Raw genomic sequence first — 21147 nt, forward strand, 5'->3', positions numbered from 1 at the left:
GGTGCGAATGAGAGCAGCTGCCATCAACCCAAAGGTGAGGGTTTCCCCTTCTCTGCAGGTCCCCTGACCTTCTCAGTGGTATTTTCAGGGTCAGAGCATCTCCCTGCAAGGAGAAGTCCCACTCCTCTACCCAAGAAGAACGGTTTTGCTCTTCTCCTTTCCTGAAGCACGTCCGTGTAAATTGTCCTGTGGGCTATGTTTTCACTGCAGGGTTAACCTGAGCCATCCCCACTTGTATTAATTAGTACGGAATTAATTTAGCTTGTGTGCGAGTTGCTACACCACAAACTAATGTTTGAGTCACGCTGTGTAAATACATTAGCAGCTGGTGAGTTGTGTTAACTTCAGCTCCTGGTTGTAATCCCTGGCAGGCTAATAAAGCTCTGTTTCAGGCATGGAAATTAAAGGGGATTTTCAGTGTCCTTTGGAATGGGATTTGAAGTAGAGGCAATGGTGTTTGATCACAGGAATTTGAAACACAGCCCCGGGACACCTCAGTGCTCGGGATGCCCAGGTGAGGCGTGCAGGAGCCCAGGGCTGTGCACAGCCAAGGTTCCCAGGGGAGCAGAGTCCATCAGCTGCTGGGGAAACCATTCTCAGATACTTGCTCTCTCAAACCAGTTGGCTCCAGATACCCACATCTCACTGCTTCAATAAAGACGTCAGTTCAAAATGAATAGAGTGTTCTAAGAGGCATTTTCTTAACATCCCTTAGGTCTAAAATGAAGTTGCCATCTCTTTAGTATCTATACTAATAGTTGAAAAATGCTTCTATTTATTTTTACCCCAGCAGTTCTTTAGTTTGTCTGTTTTAGAGGTACTTGTCAGTAAATCCTTATTCTCTTGGCTCCAGAAGCACTGGCCAAGAACTCTCTTTGAAGATACCAGGCTGATGGAATTGCAATTACCATGGCAAGGATAAATGCCATCCAGCACAGAATCTGTTCAGGTTTCTACCCAGAATTGCTCTGTACCTTTGAGTTATAGGTAACCACACATTTAAAAGGACAGCTCGCTAATCTCTGCAGTTTGTTTGAACCATGGTGAAGATTCAGGCTCCAGTAACAGCTTCACAGAGGTTCGGGTGAGTGGAGGCATCAGATGTAATTACAAAAGGATCAGAGGACCAAAGAACAAAGCTGAGCACAATGTAGGAAAACACTGCAAAGGAAAGCTGGGGTAAGAAAAGATTGCAGATGAAGTTAAATAACTTGCAGTTTTGCAGGTACAAAAGGAACAAGAGGTCGCTAAAAAATTCAGCAGGGCTTCAAGAAGCACTTCATTGACACAAGCAGCAGCCACTTCTAAGGATTTGATGAATTCTCAGCCTTGGTGCTCACCTGGCAAGGTGGAGGACAGAAGCCAGCAAGACAGAAATCTTCCAGGAGGAGGGGAGAAAATGCTCGAGGACATGAAGCTCAACCCAGGATGAGCCAGAAAGTGATGAGCCTGTGATTCCTGCCAGAGCCAGGATAACAGCATCCAGAAGAGACAGCTCCATCCCTAGTACCTCCAAATTCACATCAAGTGAGGCTTCATCAACCTCGAGCGGGCCAAAGGATCAAATCATTTCATTAAATTAAAAAAAAAAAAAAAAGTATTTTTAATACTTCTCTGCTGGTCTTTGTTTCAGCTGGTGTGAGCACTCTGTCTTAGCCTCCACAACAAAGAGCATGCCAACTCTTTGTGTAAAAGTTTTCTCATCTGTAGTTAAAGTCTGCCTTCACTGCCCCTGAATTTCACTAACCTGATCCAGAGGAGAGATTTTCTGCCCATCACGAAGGCAGCAAGCCCCTTTTCAGGTGACTGCACAGCGTGGCTCAGCACATCTTACACGTGACATCCCTGTCTGGAAGCTATTGCTGTTGGCTTTGGTTTACTGGTGGCATAATTTCAAACGCTTGTGCTGCTGGTGACACCTCTTGATTTTGTCTGGACCAGCCATTTTCACCTGCAAATACTTATGTTATGCTAATCCACACCTTGTTAATATATTTAGTGTCAATTAGCATAAGCAAGGTTGCTGAATGCCATAATTTAAATGCTAGGCGCAGCTATTTTGCCTGTGACAGGAAGGTATGAAAAATAATTTTCACAAATATTTGTAATCAAGAAACACTGGAGAAATTGCTTCTGAATGGCCCTGTAACAAGCAGAACACGAGTCCCAGCGTTTCAGATGGATGGCACAGCGCTCTGCTAACTAGCGCAGGGCTGCAGACGGGAAGGTTTGCGTGCTCGCCAGCATGAAAAGAAATGAAGTTATGAGGAATGCTTTTTATTACTCATTTTTATTTTTTCCTTGCGCTATAAAATGCATCACGTTGTAGCTTTATAAGCTCCACGCTGTGGAGCTGCCGTGCAAAGTGGAGATGAGCAGAAAAGTCCCTTTGGGCTCGGCTCTTATCTCCAGCTGAGGATGCCAGCACCAGCCCGGGGCTCTGGGAGGAATCTGGGGGAGCTCTGGTTTGATAGGAGCACCCAAGTGCCCAAATACCGTGCAGGAGGATTTGAAATCAGCGCCGTGGGCAGGAACACAACGCCTGTGGCCCTGGGCAGAGCTGAGCGGGAGGTGGCACAGGAGGGAAAGGGATGCAGGGTGCTGCTGATGGTCTCATATAAAAGGAAGGGGCAGCAGCTTGGTGCAGGGGAGCTGTGGTTAGGATTTATACATTGTCCTGTTCCTGATGTGGAGAAAGGTTAAACTTCTAACTCACTTTCACGGCACAGGCAGATCCTTCACGTGTTTGGGGCCAGGCACTGACTGTGCCTGCTGCACTGTGGATGTGCAGCCATGGAAATGGACCTGTGTGTTCGGGATCTGGGGATAGCAGCACTTGTGCAAGTGCTCTGGTAGCTGGGGTCTGCCTGCAGCTGTGCCTATACACGCATTTTTCTACGTCCTGTTTCTAGAAAAATGGCTACCCCTGTATTTGTGTCTATCAGGTATTTGGCAAAGTGTAACCTAAATTTCAGTTTGGGATCCAAGTCTTTATCTTCATGTACAGCAAGGAGAACTAAGAGCTTGTTTTGTTGCCCACAAATGCACGTTTTGAGTGTATGTTAAAAATGTGTGGCAAATATATGTATATATTATGCTTGACTTTCGTGTAGCATTTGTTCAAATTTCAGTGGTTCATGAAAACGGCATTGTGAGTTTCCCCAAAATTTATTCCATAGAAAAGGGCCAGTCCTGGTGCACCAGAGATCTTTTTTTTTTTTTTTTTTTTTTCTTCCTTCCCTTCCCATGTCATTAGAAATAATTCCTGGTTATTACATGGTATTTCTTTGTTTAGATTGTCAGCCCCATATTGGAAGGACAGGAAAGGTCAGCGCATCCTGGTAGGTGTTTTATTGTAAGTGGCCAGGTAAGCCTCAGATTTATGTTCCTGGAGCGCTCTGATATCCTGAGCAGGAACAAAGAATGACTTTATTTGAGTGGTCTGGGCTGCTGGATCTTGCAGCAGTGAAGCCAGGGACTCCTCTAACATCAGAAGCAGCAGAACTAGATTCCTTTTTCTTTTTTTTTTTTTTTTTTTTCTAAGTGCTGTTAGGTGAATTTAGATTTTTTTTTTTGATCTTTACATGTGGAAGGCAGGCAAGTGTTAGACTTTGACATCTGGACTCATCAAAGAGAAGACAGTGTCTAGTGCAGTTTTTTAAACGGTTCTGTAGGCTGGAAGTCGATGGGAGAATGGTACCCTCATCCACAACACCGTGCCGTGCTCGTCCGGCTTTGCATGTGGCACCTGAAGCCAATGCTGTCCACCTCTCTGCCTCCTTCCCTGCCCAAAGTGATGCACGGTCACTGTCAGGGTGCTGTGCTCTGGGGGCTCCCCTGAGGATGAAGTGAGCAAGGGTTAGGAGGCAGTGGTTGGGGTCTTGGCTCCCCTGGGAACCCCACAGAGCTGGGACCATGCTCAGATTGTCCATGTCTGGGGGCTGCTTTATGCCAGGTGCTTTTTACCCTAGATGACTGAAATCTTGATGACAATCTTCACAGCTGAAAAAGAGGATTGCTGAAGATTTGTTTCCTATCAGTTGGATATTAATTTTTTTTTGCTGTCACTCCATTGCCAAGAATCTAATCAGAAACAAAGAATAAGTCTTCTGCAGAAGCCATGCTGAGGGGACCTGGAAAGAAAACCAAGGGCTGCCCGGAATTTAGTGACCTGCATCTGATGAGAAATCGTTCATCAGCTTCAGCAGCAAGTTGCCAAGGCCGTAGTTGGCCAGGTTTGCAATCCACGCTCCCACCCCGCACAGATGGGCAGCAGGCATTTTGCTGAGCAAGGGATCTGGAGGAAAGTTCCTCACTTATCCCTTGTCCAGCACAGAACCCAGACAGGAGCTTATTTGCAAGAACACAGATCAGGTCAGACGACAAAAGGCTGATAATGCGTTTGCTGCTCCTCTGGATGCTTGGTTTGCTTAAAGATGAGTACCTGCTCCTGGGGGTGTGTGGGCTGCGATCCTTTCTGTAAGGAGCCCCCCCTAACAAATATCTGACCTTGCGTGCAAATTGCACTCCTCCTATCTGGGTGAACCTCACGGGCTGCTCTGAGCTGCAGAAGCGTGCTCTGGACGCTGTCAGAGGGAGAAAAACAGCAAAAATAACCTTCCGGTGTCCTTCATATGCGAAACCCACTGGCAAAATAAAAAAATAAAATCCCCTCTGGCCTGAAGCTGAATTTGGGTCCGTTGGCTTTCGTTGGGGTTATCACATGCACCAGCATGCTGCCAACAGCGGGGCTCGGTGCTGTGTCCACCCTGCTGCTGGTACCTCTTGAACTGGAATAGTTGTAATTAGTTAATGAGACCGGAGAGTATCTTGATTGCTGTATTGGACAGAATTTGAATGCAGCTATCACTGATGGTGGGATCTGGGAAGCACTTCAGCTTTCAAGACGCAAGTTGTTATGGACGTAATAACAATAACTCAGCCCAGCAGCCAGCACTACGGGACCGGCATGCGTCCCTTTATTGGAAGCATTCTTCATCTGCTGCAACCTTAGTTCTCTTGCTTAAATGAAGTTCAGATGGAGTTATAGATGGCAACATGCATCAGTACCGTGTGGAGAAACCCGTTACGGGGACACTGCCGTTACTCCCCCAAAGCAGGGGAGAACTGCCATGTGCCGAGACCTCCAAACTTGTGATAATTGCAGTACCTTAACTGTATATTTTTCACAATGTAATTTTGCATTGTAGTTCCACGTGATGATGCACCAGCGTGCAAGTGAAAACTAGCTGCATTTCCAAAGGCTGTTTCCCAACCAGGCTGCACTTTCCCTTTGGCAGAGGAAGGTCGGCTGCTCCCTTACTGTGCACCCACCGCGCTGCTGGCTGCGGGAACACGAAGTAGGGAGCATGAAGTTGCTGTTCCATAGGAGTGAGCCTGAAGCCTTACCTGGGCAGGTGTTGTCCCTGCTCCTGCAGGAGAGCAGTGGCAGTGGGTGGCCTGAGCACGTTGGAGGTCAGCCAGAGTCCCCGGTCCTCAGGGAGCGCTGCAAACGCTGCTGCTGGAGACCACAGGGTTTGGCTTCCATCATGATTTCAGGATTTCATCAATCCTGGACACGTTTATTGTAAGTGAAAAATATTGGTGATTTTAATTATTTGGGAACTATATGAAATAACCATTTTTTCCATCAGAACACCACTGTTCAAACCCTGTTTTGCCCCTGGGTCCCGTGGTAAGGAGGTTTCGGTCTAAAGGCCCCCCGCTATTGCACTGCATTCTCAGTCACCCCCAGTCCTGCCTTATTTACATTTACTTGTAAATTTTACATTTACTTGTATATGTAAGCTGGAGTCTGATCCTTCTGGTGCAATTTAGGCTTCATTTTAATTTGGTAAATGACTTCAGTGTATTAACTGCTGGCAGTAATCACTGTGCATGTCACAGACCTTGAGGTTTCCATAGGGACGATGTGATTCCCCATGATTGCTTGCATAGATGCTGGTAAACCACTGCCCTGCTCGCATCTGAAATTTGTTACCAACCTTGCTTTCTTTGGGGGTTTGCTGGAGCTGTAACAGGGTGTAGGACACAATCTGCCGTTAGCTGCCTATTAGGCAGATGCCAGATCCCGGCTTCAAAACCCGTTTATGCCCAGTGCACATCAGAGCCTGCTCCATCTCACACAAAACTCATGCAGTTCAATACGTGTTAGCAGTGAATCAAAATATTCCCAGGCGATCTGCTAGACCGATGCTCGTGTACTGAGGGGCATCTTTATATCAAAGAGAAACTCGTTTTCCTGCAAGCAGCTTTTAAAGGTGGAGGGAGCACCAGAAGATGTGCACTTAGAGGATGGAAAAGGAACCAAGGCGTAAACCTGGCTGTTTGGTGCACAGGATGCTGTGAGTTCCGGAGGTGTTGCTGCTCACCTTAGCTCAACAAAATTTACCAAGCTAATCTCCATTTTAATGGATTGTTTTATCCGGCTTCAAACAGCAAACACTTTATGGGAATAGTCCTATTGTTTGTTTTTTTTTCTAGCAGGGAAGATTGCAACACAGAACATGAAATCCTGAACCTTCATTAAGGAAGCCGTGCTTCTAAAATTGTGAAACGACACGGCAAGTATTTTGTGTCCTTTTGGTTAAAGCGTGTTGTTGTTAATGATGAGAAAAGTGAGCCCAAGGTCACCAGGGAGCCCCGGTGCCCACTGTGCATCCCTGCCCGTTCGGCGCAGAGCAGGTGCACAAAGTGACGGCCGCTGTGTTGAGCTGGTTCTCCACTGACGTGATTTAACCCGACACAAGCAGAACTTACCTGGGGGTGTCTGATGGCTGCCCTTGCTCTCTTTTACAAGACTACGTGGTGAGAAGTGAAATGTGAAACAGCAATAGATGGTTAGCTATCCCCGTTAGGTCCACGGCGGTATGTGCATCTGCTCAGTGACCTGAATTACATGGGGGTAGTTTGGCACGTTTCCTTGAAGTGCTCTAAAGCAAATGGAAAGAAGAGATCCGAGATCATCTGAATGTTTGCTCTTCCCTCTTCTCCTCCCTAAAGCAAACTCGTTGACTGTAGAATTGTTTGGAGTCAATTTATCAGTCATCCGTGGAAATACAGAATAATTAAAATTTGCTCTTTCTCTTTCAACAAGGCCTCTTGGACCATTATCCTGAGAAAGAAACGAAACTGGCTGTTAACCCAGATTGACATTTATTGTTCACATTCTTTATGCAGTTTTGACATATTCTCTTTAATGCTCCTGGGAACAAAACAGCCTCGCGTTCCCGTCTGTCACTCAGCCTGCTTATTTGGTGCGTTTGCAGAGCTGGGGGCCGATGGAGCACGCACGTGCCCAGCGCCGGTGGTGTCTGTCCCAGCTGCTGGAGAGGTGTCCTTGTCACCACGTACAGGGCTGGGACATGGTTCCCCTTTGGTCACAACGTGTCTGTGAACGACATTCACAGAGGCTGCCAATGTGATCAAAGCGCTCACACGTTACAGGAAAAAGGCTGTGTGAGCTCTGGTTCTGCGCGTGCGCCTGGCACCGGGTGCTGGCCGCTCGGTGTTGCAGTTTCTAGCAGCAGCAGCAGTGTTTGGTCACTGTCACTGCTGCCAGTGCCACGTGGGAACAGTGACACGATGCTGCCTGGTGGCTGTGTTATTTTGGGCCCCTCACATCGGCCCATCTCCATCAGCCTCGGAGGGACGCGGCAGGCTGCAGCTCCAGCAGTGCACCCCCGCCTCCCTCCCGCAGAGGGAAAAATTGGGGGGATTTTCTGTCACTGCCAGCCTCCAAAATTCCCTTCAGAAGCCCTCACTGTCCTCGTGAGAGGTGCCGTGACATGGCAGGCTCACATCAGCACCCTGCTCTCCTCGGTGCGGCGCCCTGGGGCTCAGCCTCTCGCCGTGCCCCCCAGGCCTTCCTCTCGCAGACTGCACTGCGGTTTCTCCTCTGCAGATTTCATTACACTGGAAGGCAAGGCTTCACTCGGCACAATGTTTGGACGGATTTCGTGGGGTAATGGCTGGTTGCCATCACTGAGGTGTGAGCTGCTTCATCCTCAGGCGTTGCGATGAGGGCAGCATGCGAGCAGAAGGCTGTGGTTCAGCCCCAAAGCGCCTCCCCCAGCCTCCTCCAGCTCCACAGCCTTGTGCCGGGCCTGACCCCGTGCCTTCCTCCCGTCCCAGTGGGTGCCTCTGTGAAAACCACCCAGCAGCCACAGTCTGGTAGCCATCCCGCAGGGCTCAGCACCACTGCCTGCTGGCGGGGCCCTGCCCCACGCTCCCCTTGTTCCCTGCTCTGCCCCCCAGCTTTTCGCTCCTTCACGTTGGTTCGTGGTGTGCTGGGGATGTTCTCTCCCCGTTTACAGAAGAAATAATCTAGCCAGAGGTACCAAACGGTACCTGCCTTGTGTTTCATTGAAGTTGTCAGAGGGAACATGAAGCATTCCCTTCCCCAGCTCTCTGTTTGCCAGGGTGATGTCCTTAGGGCAGGCAGTAGGTGTGCTCCGCAGAGTCCTGCTCCATTTTATTACTAAGCCCGAGACACACCAGCAGACAATAATGGAGTTTTATTTCCAGCCCTCCTGTGCTGCCTCACCTAGGCAGAACAGCTCCTCCATCTTTCTGCTCTCCTGCTCCCGGAGCACCCACACGGGCCTGGTTGTGCTTCTGCAGCCCCCAGCCCGCCTGCTGCTCTCCAGGAGCAGACCGAGGCAGAGCAGGGACGCCTGCCCTCTGTATTTCGGGAAGGGCTCGGCTGCTTGCTCTGAGCAGCAGGGGCAAAAAGCCAGCCCTGCTCTCTGCTCTCCTTCTCAGGGCGCTAACCAAGAGGAGCAGCCCCGATTGCTCCAGCCTCAGTTCCCGGCTTTGTGTTCTCAGTTCGGTGGCATTAGGTGACAGTAGGTTTTATTATTATTATTATTTTGGTTTTGCATAGCTTTATGTGCTCTAGTTTGGCAAGCAGGTGGCTTTCTAACACTTCAGTTACTGTTGTCGGTGCTGTATTTACATGGAAATCTAGATGATCCCCAAGCTTCGAGCCTCACCTGTTCCATCTGATTTCTCGGCGTTATTATTCACTGGCTTTCATGTCGTAAAAAATACATTTCCATCAAAATGAAAGGGAGGACCTCTACCTTTTGAGATCTGGCAAAACTAACTAGCAGGAGAATTTGCTTTGGGCCTGTGGAGGTGCAGTAATGAATCTTTTAATAGCTGTTCTGCTGCCTTGTCCTTACAGAGAGCAAAACGAGTTCTTTGAAAACATTCCCGTTTATTATAATGGCTCATGAATGGAGGAGAAGAGGGGGAATTTAGGCTCGTCTTGCATTGGTGCTGGTCTGGGAGCAACATTTTTTTAAAAAATAAAAAGTAAGTTTGGGGGAGAAAAAAGAAAAAAAAAAAAAGCCAGTAACGTGTGGTGAATTCCTACTGAAAATCTGAGTAGGAAGACCCAGTGCATCCTTATGTTGACAAAAAGGCAAGTGAGGATCCCCAAAGGTCTCCAGGTACATTTTACAAGTATCGACCAGCAAAAAACGACCCCACCTTGGTCTGTCTATGATTGAGCTGGTTTCCCAGTGGCAGAGCAGCTCATCTCACACTGCTCCCAGGTTCCCCTCGTGGTCTTTGGGATGGCTGGGTTTGGTGCAAGGACGTCTCTTAGCTCTCTGTCTTCCTGCTTCAAGCTGGGATGACTTCAGGCAGCTAGTGACACGTATTTCTCGTTAACACACACTTTGTTTGTTCTGGTTAGTGGAACAGAAGCCTTAGCAGTCTAATCAAGGAAGTATTTTTAAGAATTGCAGAGAAATAAAGATAAGAAAGACTACTGCTGTATTAGATGTGGTACACGCCCCCCTCTCCTGCCCCTCCAAGCCCTAAGGCATCCCTTGGGGGGCTGTGTTATGGGGGCTGTCAGCATCCCAGCTCTGTGCGCGTGGTCCTGGTGGTGGTGGTTTCTTCCTCCTCTCCAGGGTCCAGTGAAGTTCAGAGATGCTCGGCATTTGCACCTCCGGGCCATGTCTGAATTGCCCTGGGTTCTGGTCTGGGGAGCCCTGGGCCTGAGGTCAGGCAGCGCTTGGCAGAGGATGTGCTGGCACAGGCAGCCGAGGGCAGCAACTGGTTAAAAATTTGCTAAGCAACAGAAACTCTCATTTCATCCTCTTAGGAAAGGAACATTTTTCCTCTTGCTTTTGATTTTTTTTTTTTCTTCCCAGATAGCCAGTTCTCCACGTCTCATGTTTTAAAAATCAGAGAGAGCTGGAGGAGAGGGCAAAAGCCCCCGGGCAGCATCTGCAAGGGGGCTGCAAGATGGCTGCCCGGCCGATCGATGCACGATTCCCATCTCCTGCTCCCCCCCAGCTGCCCAGCCTTGGGGAGAAACCCACAGGAGTGCCTGTGCTGCTGGGGACCCGCGCCTGGGGAAGGTTTTGGGCCAGAGGCGTAACTGGGCTGGTGTCGGGGGGTTCCAAACTGTGAACATCCGACCAAGCCCAGCTCAGTGGGCACCACTGAAAGCAGGAGGGCTGGTGTTTCTGCACCAGAGCTCATGTGGCAGCCCAGCTCCCTGGCTGCTCCTCGCGTGTTCTCTGCTGCTTGCCCAAAGGGCTGTGGCTGTGGATAGGCTAAAGCCAAACAGAGCTGCCCAGGCGGGCAGAAAATGCCCTCTGCTTTAGCTGAAGCACTCTTCATTGGTTAGATGTTAAACGTGTTCCTGGGACAAGTTCTAGTTACTGGGATATGAGAGGTGAAATTCCTGAAGTTTTATATAGAAAGCAACTCCGGTCATCGCTGCTTAGTTCTCATACCTAAAATACCCAAAAGGGAAAAGGAATTGGTAATGTCCATCTTTTGTAGGCTTTTTAAAGCAGAACTTACCTGGGACCACTCTAAGCAAAGAGCTGCAGAATGAAGGCCAAGGGCTTGCCCTAAGGAGGCACTTTGCTGGTTTCGGGTTGCTGTTAGACAGATGCACAGTGCTGTACTTTGGGAGACCAAAAGAACAAAACAAAACAAAACTACAACAACAAAAAAAAACACATCAGAACGCATTTCACTGGTGACAGGGGGTTAGAGAAGGTGGTTCATCCTGGTCCCAATTTCAGCCTGGTGGAAGAACTCCAACCTCTCCATCTTCATTCCTGCACGTACCGCAGAAACACCAGAGATGCAGAGCCAGGACAGATCTGCCACCAGTGTGGCCCAGCTCCATCCTGCCCCCGTTCCTGCAGGGCTGAGCTGCAGCAATGCCATGCTGCTCCCTGCGGGACCTGTATGGGGGCTGCTGAACGGTACTGGGTGCTGTGCAGCAGTGGTATGGGGATGGGATGGGGTTTAATTGCTGGCAGCCAATGATGATAATTAGCAGTGTCCCATGGGACATGTCAGCCCTGCAGCCTTGGTTTGGGTTTGGCATGCTGTCTGTGGCTACGTTCTCAGCTGGCCCAGCGCCTGTCTGCTGGGGTTGGGCCCCGGCCCTCTGGGAAACCCTCCTGGGGAGCTGTGGGTGGGTTTAGGCAGGGGTAAGGCACGAAGACAGTGTGCAGCCAGCTGTGCAGGCAGGTGCTGCAGCATTGCAGGCAGATTGGGCCAGGAGGGAGCCAAACCTCCTGCAACCTTAGGTGTCAGCCTGTGCTGGGGAGCGGGTGGCAGAGCTCTGGAGCCTGGCTCCTGAGTTCAAGCACTGGAAACAAACACCCAGGGTGCAGCCAGGCTCAGTGCAGCATGTTATCTCCTTCCCCCAAGCTGCTTTTGATCCTACAATAGCAGCCTTTATGATGCTGTCCGCACAGCCAGAACTGGGCATCTCACCACCCAAGGTGGAGCTCGGTTGTCCTGTGACCTGTAGGGGAAACACCACAGCAGACATCCAGCTCCCGGGTGGGGGTGTCTGTCAGCATTTACCGCATCTCGAGCGCGTGTTAGCTACTAGGTTGGTAAGTCTGGATGGTCACCTTTGGAGAAGAAAATTCCTGCTTGCTGTGTCACATACACTGATTCATTAGTGTTATGATGCTTCTGTTTCCCAGGGATCCGGATTTTTGGCTGAGAGAGAGAAAACAGCAGCTTGTGAACTCGTGGTCTGGGACTCCTCTCGCTTGCCCAGACACAGATACGGTCTCTCCTCTTGTCCCCGTTCTTGCATATTTTAGTCATACAACCAGAAATGCGTGTAGTTTATTCCCATGATTTCATAGGGATCTGTCAATATTGGTTTCTAGCCAAGACAAATCTTTTTTTTTCTTTCAAGTCTCAAAGAAAAGTGAGTATCCATACTTGCCCTCCGCCTCCATATACCATGCTGCTTCAAGTAAACAACAGCACAGCATCAGGGCTGAAATTTTATCTTCAAAAATTACTTTTTCCTCGGTGTCTCACCATATGGGCAGCCAGATCTGTTGCTCCCAGTCCAAGCTCCCTCTGCATGGCTGGGATCCAGTGGGATCCAACTCCTGAAGCCACTTTCCATGTGATGTTGCTGCATTATCTCCTTGTAACTTGAGTGGCAGCCATGCCCCTGGGGTTCCCTCATGTCGGCCACCCGACATGCCCACCAGCCCGAGGCCCCCACCCAAGGGGCCAGGGAAGGCACCCAGCCTGGGGGAGCCCTGGGGCGGACATGGCCCTACCCCGTGGTGGCCAAGGCGCTTTGCTACAAAGCTGCTGGGTTTCAGTTTGGGACTTGGGCATCCAAGTGAGATGGATCCTCAGAAGAAGTCCGACTGTTGTATTTTGAGTTGTAAAACACGGAAACAAAATGCATCGTGTGCAGTGCCACAGTCTTTTGCAAGTAGAAACTACTTGAAAGCTGTTTGCTGCTATGCACAGGGGAGGCAAATGCACCTGTGCGTGCCAGGAGAGCATTGCTGGCCGTGTGAGAGCAGGAGGCAGCGCAAGGCTTCACTCCAGGGAGAGTGGAGCTTTGCAGCTTCTGGTTTTGGGGCTCTGGAGGATGCATTTGATAAAATTGTCCTCTAAAGTTAAAGGAAACCTGTTGAGAGAGGTGCTTTGGTCTCTGGTGTGGGAACGAGGTTTTTCAGACAAACACAGTGTTTGCACAGATGCTGCCTTAATTGAACTCACCGTGAGCAGTGAGCAACGAGCAAATTAATTCTGGTTCTGACAGCTGCCTCGCTGCCTTTAACTCCTTCCCTACCCGAGTCCCTCCTGTCCCCACCTTCTGAGAAAACATAAGTGCATTACAGGTATGTTCAAATACTGACTGCATAAAACCCAGGGAACTGTCCAACCTCCTCAGAGCCACCAGGTGTTTGCAGGATTTTGTTTCATCAGTTCACTGCTTTAAAATCCCTGAAAGGGATGTGTCCGTACTTCGCAGGGAGATAAGTTATTGACCACATTGTGCGTGCCTCTGGCAGGTGAGAAAGTGTGCGAAGCGAAGGGATCAGGGAGGAAGGCTCTGTCCATTTTCCCACGTAGCTCTTTATTTTTTTTAATCCTCGACTCTAGTGCTGGAGCCCATCGTTAGAGATCGCCGGCTCCTACCTTTCTGTCAGACTCTTAATTAGCAGAGCACGCAGCCCAGGCAGCTGGGGCTTTGACGGCTGGCTCGCCGGCGCTTCCCACGCGGAAGGGTCCCATTCATTCAGAATTGGTGCTGAGCCCAAAGCCCTGGCTCCCCCCGCGCCCCTCACCATGTCTCCAGGACTCGGCTGTAGCATTCGCTGGAAGAGATGCATTGAGGCTCTCCCCGTAGACCTCCAGGCTGCTGGTTGGAGCCATAAGGGAACGGGAGGAAGAATTAGCCTGTGTGTTTATGTGGCTGTGCTCCAGTAAATATTTTGATGCATCTGCTGCCAGCTCTGGTCTGAGGGAATCTACCTAGCATTTAAATTTTGATGGGGAGCTGTTTTGAATAATAACAGTGCAGCCGGCTGTGAGTCAGTGCATGTGTGTTGACTTAAAAAAAAAAAAAAAAAAAAAAAAAAGCCCTCAAAGCTTAACGCTTGCTGAACGCCGAGCTGCAGTGCTTTGCCTTTTCCCTCCTCCTTTCTTCTTTTCTTTCTTCTCTTGACTTCCTCTGTTTTGTTTTGTTCTGGTGGGCATTTCACGTAGATTTTGTTCGCTGGCAGTGGGAGGGGGGGGAGTGAGAAGAATCGGAAAAACCCCAGCCAAAATAAATCCTCCCCAAAAACTCACGAGTAGCTCTTGCGATGGGTGCTGTAATGGGTACGTTCTCCTCTCTACAAACGAAACAAAGAAGACCATCAAAAGGTAAGATCTCCTGTTTTGCTTTTCTTGCCTCTTCTGTATATTTGCTAGGAGAAAAAATGTGTATTGGGAAGGGAGGAGAAAATGAACATGTGCCACTTGCAAGTAGCCCAGCAGTGTTTATGTGAGGTGTAATTTGCAGAGGAGAGGCGAGTGGGATGTGGGGTGGTGGAGGAAATGAGTGGGTATCAGGATATTGCTGTGGAGGGGCTTTGGGGGTGAAAACCATCTGAAATCTTGTAATCCTTCACCCAGGCATGTACGAGGAGGAGAAACTCAGTGGCTCCATATGCAGAGCACTTGCAGAAGAGACCTGTTTATTCCCAAATCCCATGCTTTGTAAATCCACTGAGGAGGGAATAACATGTAGCTACACGGCAAATCCTTCCCGCTACCCTGTGGTTTCTTTCTGCGAAAGTATTGTTAGAGGCGACGTTGTATATTCAGAAATCCAACAGCAAGTGTGCAGTGCTAATGATGTGTGTTTTATGAAGATTGTCAAGAGGAAAAAATATTAGGATATATTCAGAAGGAAGGGGAGGAGGAGAAGCTCGTGAAAAGCATGAGAAAGCAAGCAGCGATCGCAGGGATTTTAATCCTCAAATCCATAAATGCTGCCTGCAAAATGCTGATTTTTCAAGAGGTCTGGTTTGTGTAGTGTTTGCTTGAGCTCTGCTCCATTTCTTTCAGGGTTAATTCAGAAATTCCAGGGTGCTGCTGAGCAGAAAGTTGAAAGCACTGTTGGAGGCTCGTCTGTACAATACAGAATGAGTATTGTTTAGAAAGCGACAAAAAGGCAGACCCTGGAACTTTGGCAAGTCTTTCTGCTATTTGGAAATGTTGCTGCCAGAGCGTCTGCATTTACCAGTCTGCCAGTATTTTTAGGGTAGGTCTCTGTTTCCACTGGGTCCGTTGCTCAGCTGTACGTACGCTTTTGAATTGCAAGTTGGTATGGATTTTCTATCAATTTAAAAGAAAAAAAGACTGAGGAAATCTCAAACATCAAGTAATTGCTGTAAGGAGAAGTGGAGAAGGGCTGTGCAGGGGGTTTGATCACCTCAGTTTGTGAGCAGGTGTAAAATTCCGTGCTCCTGGGGCGAGGCGGGCAGTTGACCTGGTAGGGTACAATTTACAGCAGTGCGTGTGTGCCTGCTTTACAGTTCATCTTTTTGTGCTATTTATAATGCAACCACGAGTGTACAGCTGCCTGGGATGTTTGGTACTGACTGCTACAAGCTGAGCCCTATGGCTGTCTATGCACCGCTTCGCACGTGGTCGCACTGAGGCACAGCGAGATGGCTGAGCTCAGAGCCATGGGCACGTCGTTCACAGTGGCACCACAGAGCATCCCATGCCCTTCTCAGAAATCTGCAGGCTGCGTCTGGTTTACGCTAAGCGTAGCTCATTTTTGGCTGAATGTATCTGTTCTCTACCACTTTGTTGTCGTGAGATTGGCTCTACTCTCTAGTGGATGGAGGAAATTGCTTATTGTTGGAGTTTGTGAGCAGTAAAAACCCAGCATCTGGGCACACGTTTTACCATTTACAGGGGGATTCAATCTTGCTGATACCTGCTGGCAGTGGTTGTTCACCTATATTTATCAAATCCCATGTTCCAGGAGTTATCTCCTCTTGGCTCTGATGTGTTATCTGTGTGTTGTTGCTGATTAGTAGGACATTTGGTTGGAGTGAGAAAGTTGGAAGAAATTCCTTTGATTTTCCAGGATACTTTCAAAGCCAGTAGAGAATTTCACACCTTTCAGTCACCACTTACCTGGCCGACAGGAGCTTTACAGAGCAGCACTGCTGGTTTCAGCTGACTTCAGCCAGCAGCAGATGTTCCTCTACACCTAGTGCCCAGAGGAGGTCCCAGATCTTCAGGCAGAAGAGGCCGAGGAATGTGTGCCGCATGTGCCCCTGGGCTATTTTATTTTCATATTTTATGCTGGATGTGAGCACTCCAGCTCTCAACAACCAAACAGTAACGTGCTGGGTCTGACTGCAGTTCTTTGCCTGTAAGCTCAGCAGAAGTCCGTCAGCACTACCCCGCTGGTTTCACTTTAGGTATAGTCTGATGGATCCACAGTGTTGCCCACCTGCCCCTCCTCTTGTGAAGGTTCCCTTCAAGAAAGCCAGTCCCTTCCCCTGTTCAGATTGGTGGAAGTGGTTAAAATATGATTAGGATGAGTTAATGCTCTGGCTTTTCCAGAGACTCTTGTTTTCTGCAGACCACATAGACTCAGAGAATGCATCAGGTTGGAAGGGACTTCTGGACGGCTGTAGATGACTTCTTTCAACCCCTGACCATGCTGGTGGCCCCGGCTGGCCCATGCTCCTGTGTCCCCATGTCCTTGCACTGGGGAGCCCCGGGCTGGCCGTGACACTTGGGATGTGCTATCCCAAGCATGAGCAGCATGGCAGGCCTGCTTGTGCCCTCGCACTGTGCCCTGCCTTCTCTGCCGTGTCATGGTGCCAGCGGTGCCCACATGTAGCTGCTCCCTTGGATATTGCTGTGTCTGTCTTTTGGTAGGGGAAGTGTTTGTTGGCTATTCCACTCTTCGATTCCCTGCTATCTAGTATTTGGTTTCAGTATGTTTACCCATGTGTTTATTTGAATATTTCAGGATTTATCTAGGAACTAAATACTGCTGCAAAAATGAGAGCCTGAAGAAATCGTTGTAACGGGTAGATCCACACCTCTGCAAATACTCTGTAATCTTGGTAAATACGTGCTCTTCTAAGTAGCTTGAAGACTATTTGTGTAGCCTTGTCTAGCTAAGCAGCTCACACGTGTGTCTTAGGCTGTTTTGGGGTAATACACGAAAAGCAAAACACATCCATGTGTCCTGGTTTAAGAACAGGTGAAAGAAGCAGGTGATGCCCAAAGCCCAGAGTTTTCCAAGAAGGGCTGATGTCCATGGGCAGGTGGTGGGTGCTGGCAAAGGGGGCTGAGGTACTGTCTGCTGAGTCCATCAAATTTTGGTACAGGAGAATGCTTCACTTGAGCTGCTGCCCCTTGCACTTTGTTCGGGACTGTGGCTGTGGGACTGGTGGCTCATTTGGTCATTGCAGCTGGGAGCAGCAAGGGTGTTCACAGCACAGTTCAAAAGTACAAGATTTGTTCCTTGCTTTAATGGAAGTGGGGAGTCTGAATCAGTAAAGGTGGTGGAAACTGCCTTCGAGTCAAGAGCAGTGGTCCTTCAAGCATAAGACCTCTTCTCCTGGAGTGGGCAGCGTTGTTTGTAGAGGATCTCATGCCTTTGGCTTGAACATGAAAAATTATTCCAATATAATGCGGTGTTTTGTCTAGGCAGGTTATGAGCCACGTGGCCTTTCCTGTGGGATAAAGATTTCTGCTTCCAGGACTCGTGTCAGAGCTGCAGAAGCTTTCCCTGGTTGCTGGAGTGTCTCTCGATCGTCTATGAGATTTGTGCTGTTTGCTTCGGTAGTGCCTCGTGGCAGTTCCACGGATTTGTATGTTTCCTTAGAAATTATTTCCTCTGATCTCCAAAATTGATGGCATTTTAATTTCATTCACTGTTGGGTTTCTTCTTGTCTGACTTTTCCAGCTTTTTGAGTTGGCCTAATAAAAGGTAACACCTCTTTCTCCCAAGTCTTCTTGCTTCGCTCATGTCATTGGATTGATGGAGCATCACGGCCTTTGTGGGGCCTGGGGTCCTGGGGGACGAGTTGGCCGTGAGCCACCGCCTTGTCCTCCCCATGCTGGCATTGCTGCCACCTTCCAAACCCCAAGGTGGAAGGTTTGGGGATGCTGCGAGTGGTAAGAGCCACTGAGCTCAGTGTGCACCAAACCCCGGCGATGCCCGGAGGACTGCCTGGACTGCTCCTAGTGCATTGGCAGTTAGCACTGGATACAAGATTAAGATGGACTTGAGAATTTCAAGTTGCTTGTATATCCTCCAGCAAACATAAGTAATAAAACAGTAAATGAGTTAGGGGAAAAAAGCCGACACCAAACCAACAAGCAACGCTAAAAAGCAGAGGGCCAGCACAGCAGATAATGCACGGCACAAATGCATTCTCTGTTTTCAGCTAGCTGCTGAAATAGAGGTTTCTCGTGTGTTTGTACAGTCTGCAGCCAGTCATAACCAAATTGGTGCCTAGAATCAGCCCTTTCCATATTTGTCATGGAAACGTTCAGATTAGCAGATTGTTCGAGCAGGGTGAATTTCTTGTTTTGACTGCCTGCCGTACTCCCCGTGTGCGGTGGGGATGTTTGCACTTCCACTTGTGAGCAAATTCAATTCCAATAGAAGAGACCAGTTGAAGAGTAAAGGATTAGTTGTGTTTGCTCTTTCTTTTCGCCCTCCCATCCCCAAAGAAAGTGAAATATAACTCAGATATTTCCCAGTACCTGAATCTTGTTGGCCATAGGCTTCAGGCCCCAGCTCTTACCCTGGCTACACCAGCAGAAAGCACCAGTGTTGCTGAATGCGAGTAACCGTATTTTGATCCGACACCAAGCTACCAAGAGGATAACCGAGAGGATAGCTGTAGCTGAGCTAACAGCATGAATTCACTTCCTTAAGATGGCAGTTGAACAGATGTGCCTTTTTTCTGGTGACCAATTTTGAACTAGTTTTGAAGTGGAGGTTGATTTTCACTGTCCAAAGGCATTAGATTCAGTGTCTCACCAGCCGTATTTTGCTGTGCCTTTCTTACCAGGAAACCATTAAACATTGCTCAGCAAGTCAGTCGAGAATTTCTGACTTCAGCCCTGGGATTTTTGCCCATGGGGATACTGTTTCAGGTCCCCGCACTAGACCAACCTGGTTCCTTGCCAGAGGGAGAGCAGCGGGGTCAGTGGTGGTGCGGGGACTCGGTCTTGTGCAGCCCCACACCTGCAGCTGCCAAGTGGAGTGATGGATATGGCTAGGGGAGCTGCCCTGATGTTTGCTTTGCCTGATATGTACCATTACAAAGTAAGTTTTGGTAAGCTCTTTGCAGCAGCTTTATCCTCAATGGGCGTTTGAAATTTGTCCGGGTGCAGCGACAGACTTGCTTTTATCCCTTGGAAGCCTGTTCAGGTTGGGCAGAAAGAAAAGCTTTGAAAGTTGCCTTTCTCTTGCTTCTGCTTCTCCAAGAAACTCGACAGCCTGCTGCTGCTGGGGTTGAAGGTGTGTGACCAAAGGCCTGGACTGTACAACCGTGGCTCTTGGGTATTTTACTAATGGGGAAAGGTCTCTGTTAAGGTCTCTGTTTCCCTCCCATTTACCTCCTTGAGCGAGCAGGGGCAGCTCCGTTCTGTGCTCGGCAGCCCTGTGCTGCAGGTGCTGGAGGGAATGGATGAACTGCCTGGTTTCGCTTCTCTTGGCTGTGCCCCAGGGCCAATAAACTGTGCTGACACAGCATTTTGTCTCACCGGTCCTTTCTGGTCATCACCTGCTGCAGCCCGATGGGCAGTCAGGTGTGCAGTCATTGTGCTGCAAGCTGAGGGTTTGGTAACAGCAGCTTTTTCCACCGAATTATCTTTGTAACAGGTGTTTAAAGCAGCACTCAATAACAAAACTGTGTGATGTAAGCAGTCGGAAGTGATTTGGAAATATCCCGATTTCCTGTTTGCTTCCCTATAAACCCAGCTGCTGGCAGCCAGGGACAGTGATCCCAAACAGTTGGTCTTAAGGGCGGATAGCCCTGATTACATTAAATTCAACTCTGCGTGTCCCTGATTGCTTCCCACAGGTGTCCAGTGCCAGCCTGCAGTGCTGTAGTGTGCCCAGCTTGGGGGTGTGAAGAGCAGTGGATGGGGGTGCTTCTTAGGAATCCAAAAGAGTAAAATAGGCAGTATTTTCCAAGCTAAGATGTGCAGCCTTGGTGATCTTTATCCAACCTTTATCCTCACCAGTTCTTCCAGTGTGAGTTACTGGGTGTCTCTGCGACAGCTGGAACAAGCAGCGAGAAGCACTTTGATTTTGAGTGAAAATATTTAACTATGTAGATGTGAAAGCTTGGGACTTAGTATTGAGCACAGGTTTTGGCCACATCTCAGCCTCACAGCGGGTAACATCGACACATTTTTAAACTGGAGTCAGACAGGGTTCTGCAAATTCTTTGAGGAAAAACGTATAAAACGCAGATCTAGGTCAACCAAGTAAGTTATAAAGTCATGCTGATGTTGGTCAAATGAGGAGAAAAAAGAAAAATGTTGCATTTCCCCACCTACAAGCCTAGCATTGTTCCCCAGTCACAATGTTTATTTTGATGTTTAAGCTTTGGTACAAACCCTGAAGATTCACGATAGTTTTCAGCAATGAAGTGAAATATTTTTCAAACTGAAATATTTCAGTAATCGGGATTTACATGAATTGTGGGCCCGCCCCACGACTCTCAGAACACTTTGCTGCCTTGCAGCTGCCTGCTGCTCTTAGAGGGGCTGCGAGCAGCACAACCACTCACGCGCTGCCTTCATCGCACTGGGAGAGCCCTGGGTTTTGTGTGCCCTGGGTATTTGTGTGCCGTGATTCCTATTAGAAAGCATTATGCAGAGAACGTGAAGGGACAGTGATGCAGAAAGCTCGGGTACCTGCATGTTTGCCACCCTCAACTTGTGTCTGCATCCAGCCTCACCCTGTCCAAGGCGGAGCAGTGGGGAGCTGGGAGCTGGTGCAGCCAGCCCGTGGTGCGATGGGGCCTTGGGGCATATGTGGGGGGACGACAGACCCGTCCCCAACAAGGGGGGATATCCTGCATAGCTCTGCTGCAGCTTTTTGGATTTCCTCAATGCAAACTTTGCTTTCGTGACATGTTCAACACCCGCCACTCTTCGCACACACCGGTGTTTGCTTTTCTCTTGCTCCAGGAAAGCTCTCCTCCCCCCGAGCTTGTTCTTTGGGCAGTAGATGGGCAGCTGCCCCAAACTGCTGTAGCCAGGCAGGGCTGTGGGCTGTGGGAGGCAGAACAAAGGCACAGCACCTCTTCTGTGGTG

The 21147-nt window shown here is 49.0% G+C and overlaps 1 protein-coding gene across 3 annotated transcripts in view; it reads left to right on the plus strand.

Moving 5' to 3' along the window:
• KCNIP1 (potassium voltage-gated channel interacting protein 1) overlaps nt 1-21147 on the plus strand; it is a 370192-nt gene that overhangs the window by 125222 nt on the left and 223823 nt on the right. The window contains exon 1 of one of the 3 annotated variants that reach the window (XM_032196761.1): nt 13681-14205. The exons of 1 other annotated variant lie outside the window; for it this stretch is intronic. In XM_032196761.1, the coding sequence (XP_032052652.1) occupies nt 14145-14205 (61 nt within the window). In that variant the 5' untranslated portion in view covers nt 13681-14144. Of the gene's footprint in view, nt 1-13680; nt 14206-21147 lie in introns of those variants that run through there. One more of the 3 variants, XM_032196763.1, reaches the window with a different exon arrangement.

This window comes from Aythya fuligula, chromosome 14 (assembly GCF_009819795.1).
Source record: "Aythya fuligula isolate bAytFul2 chromosome 14, bAytFul2.pri, whole genome shotgun sequence".
Lineage (NCBI taxonomy): Eukaryota > Metazoa > Chordata > Aves > Anseriformes > Anatidae > Aythya > Aythya fuligula.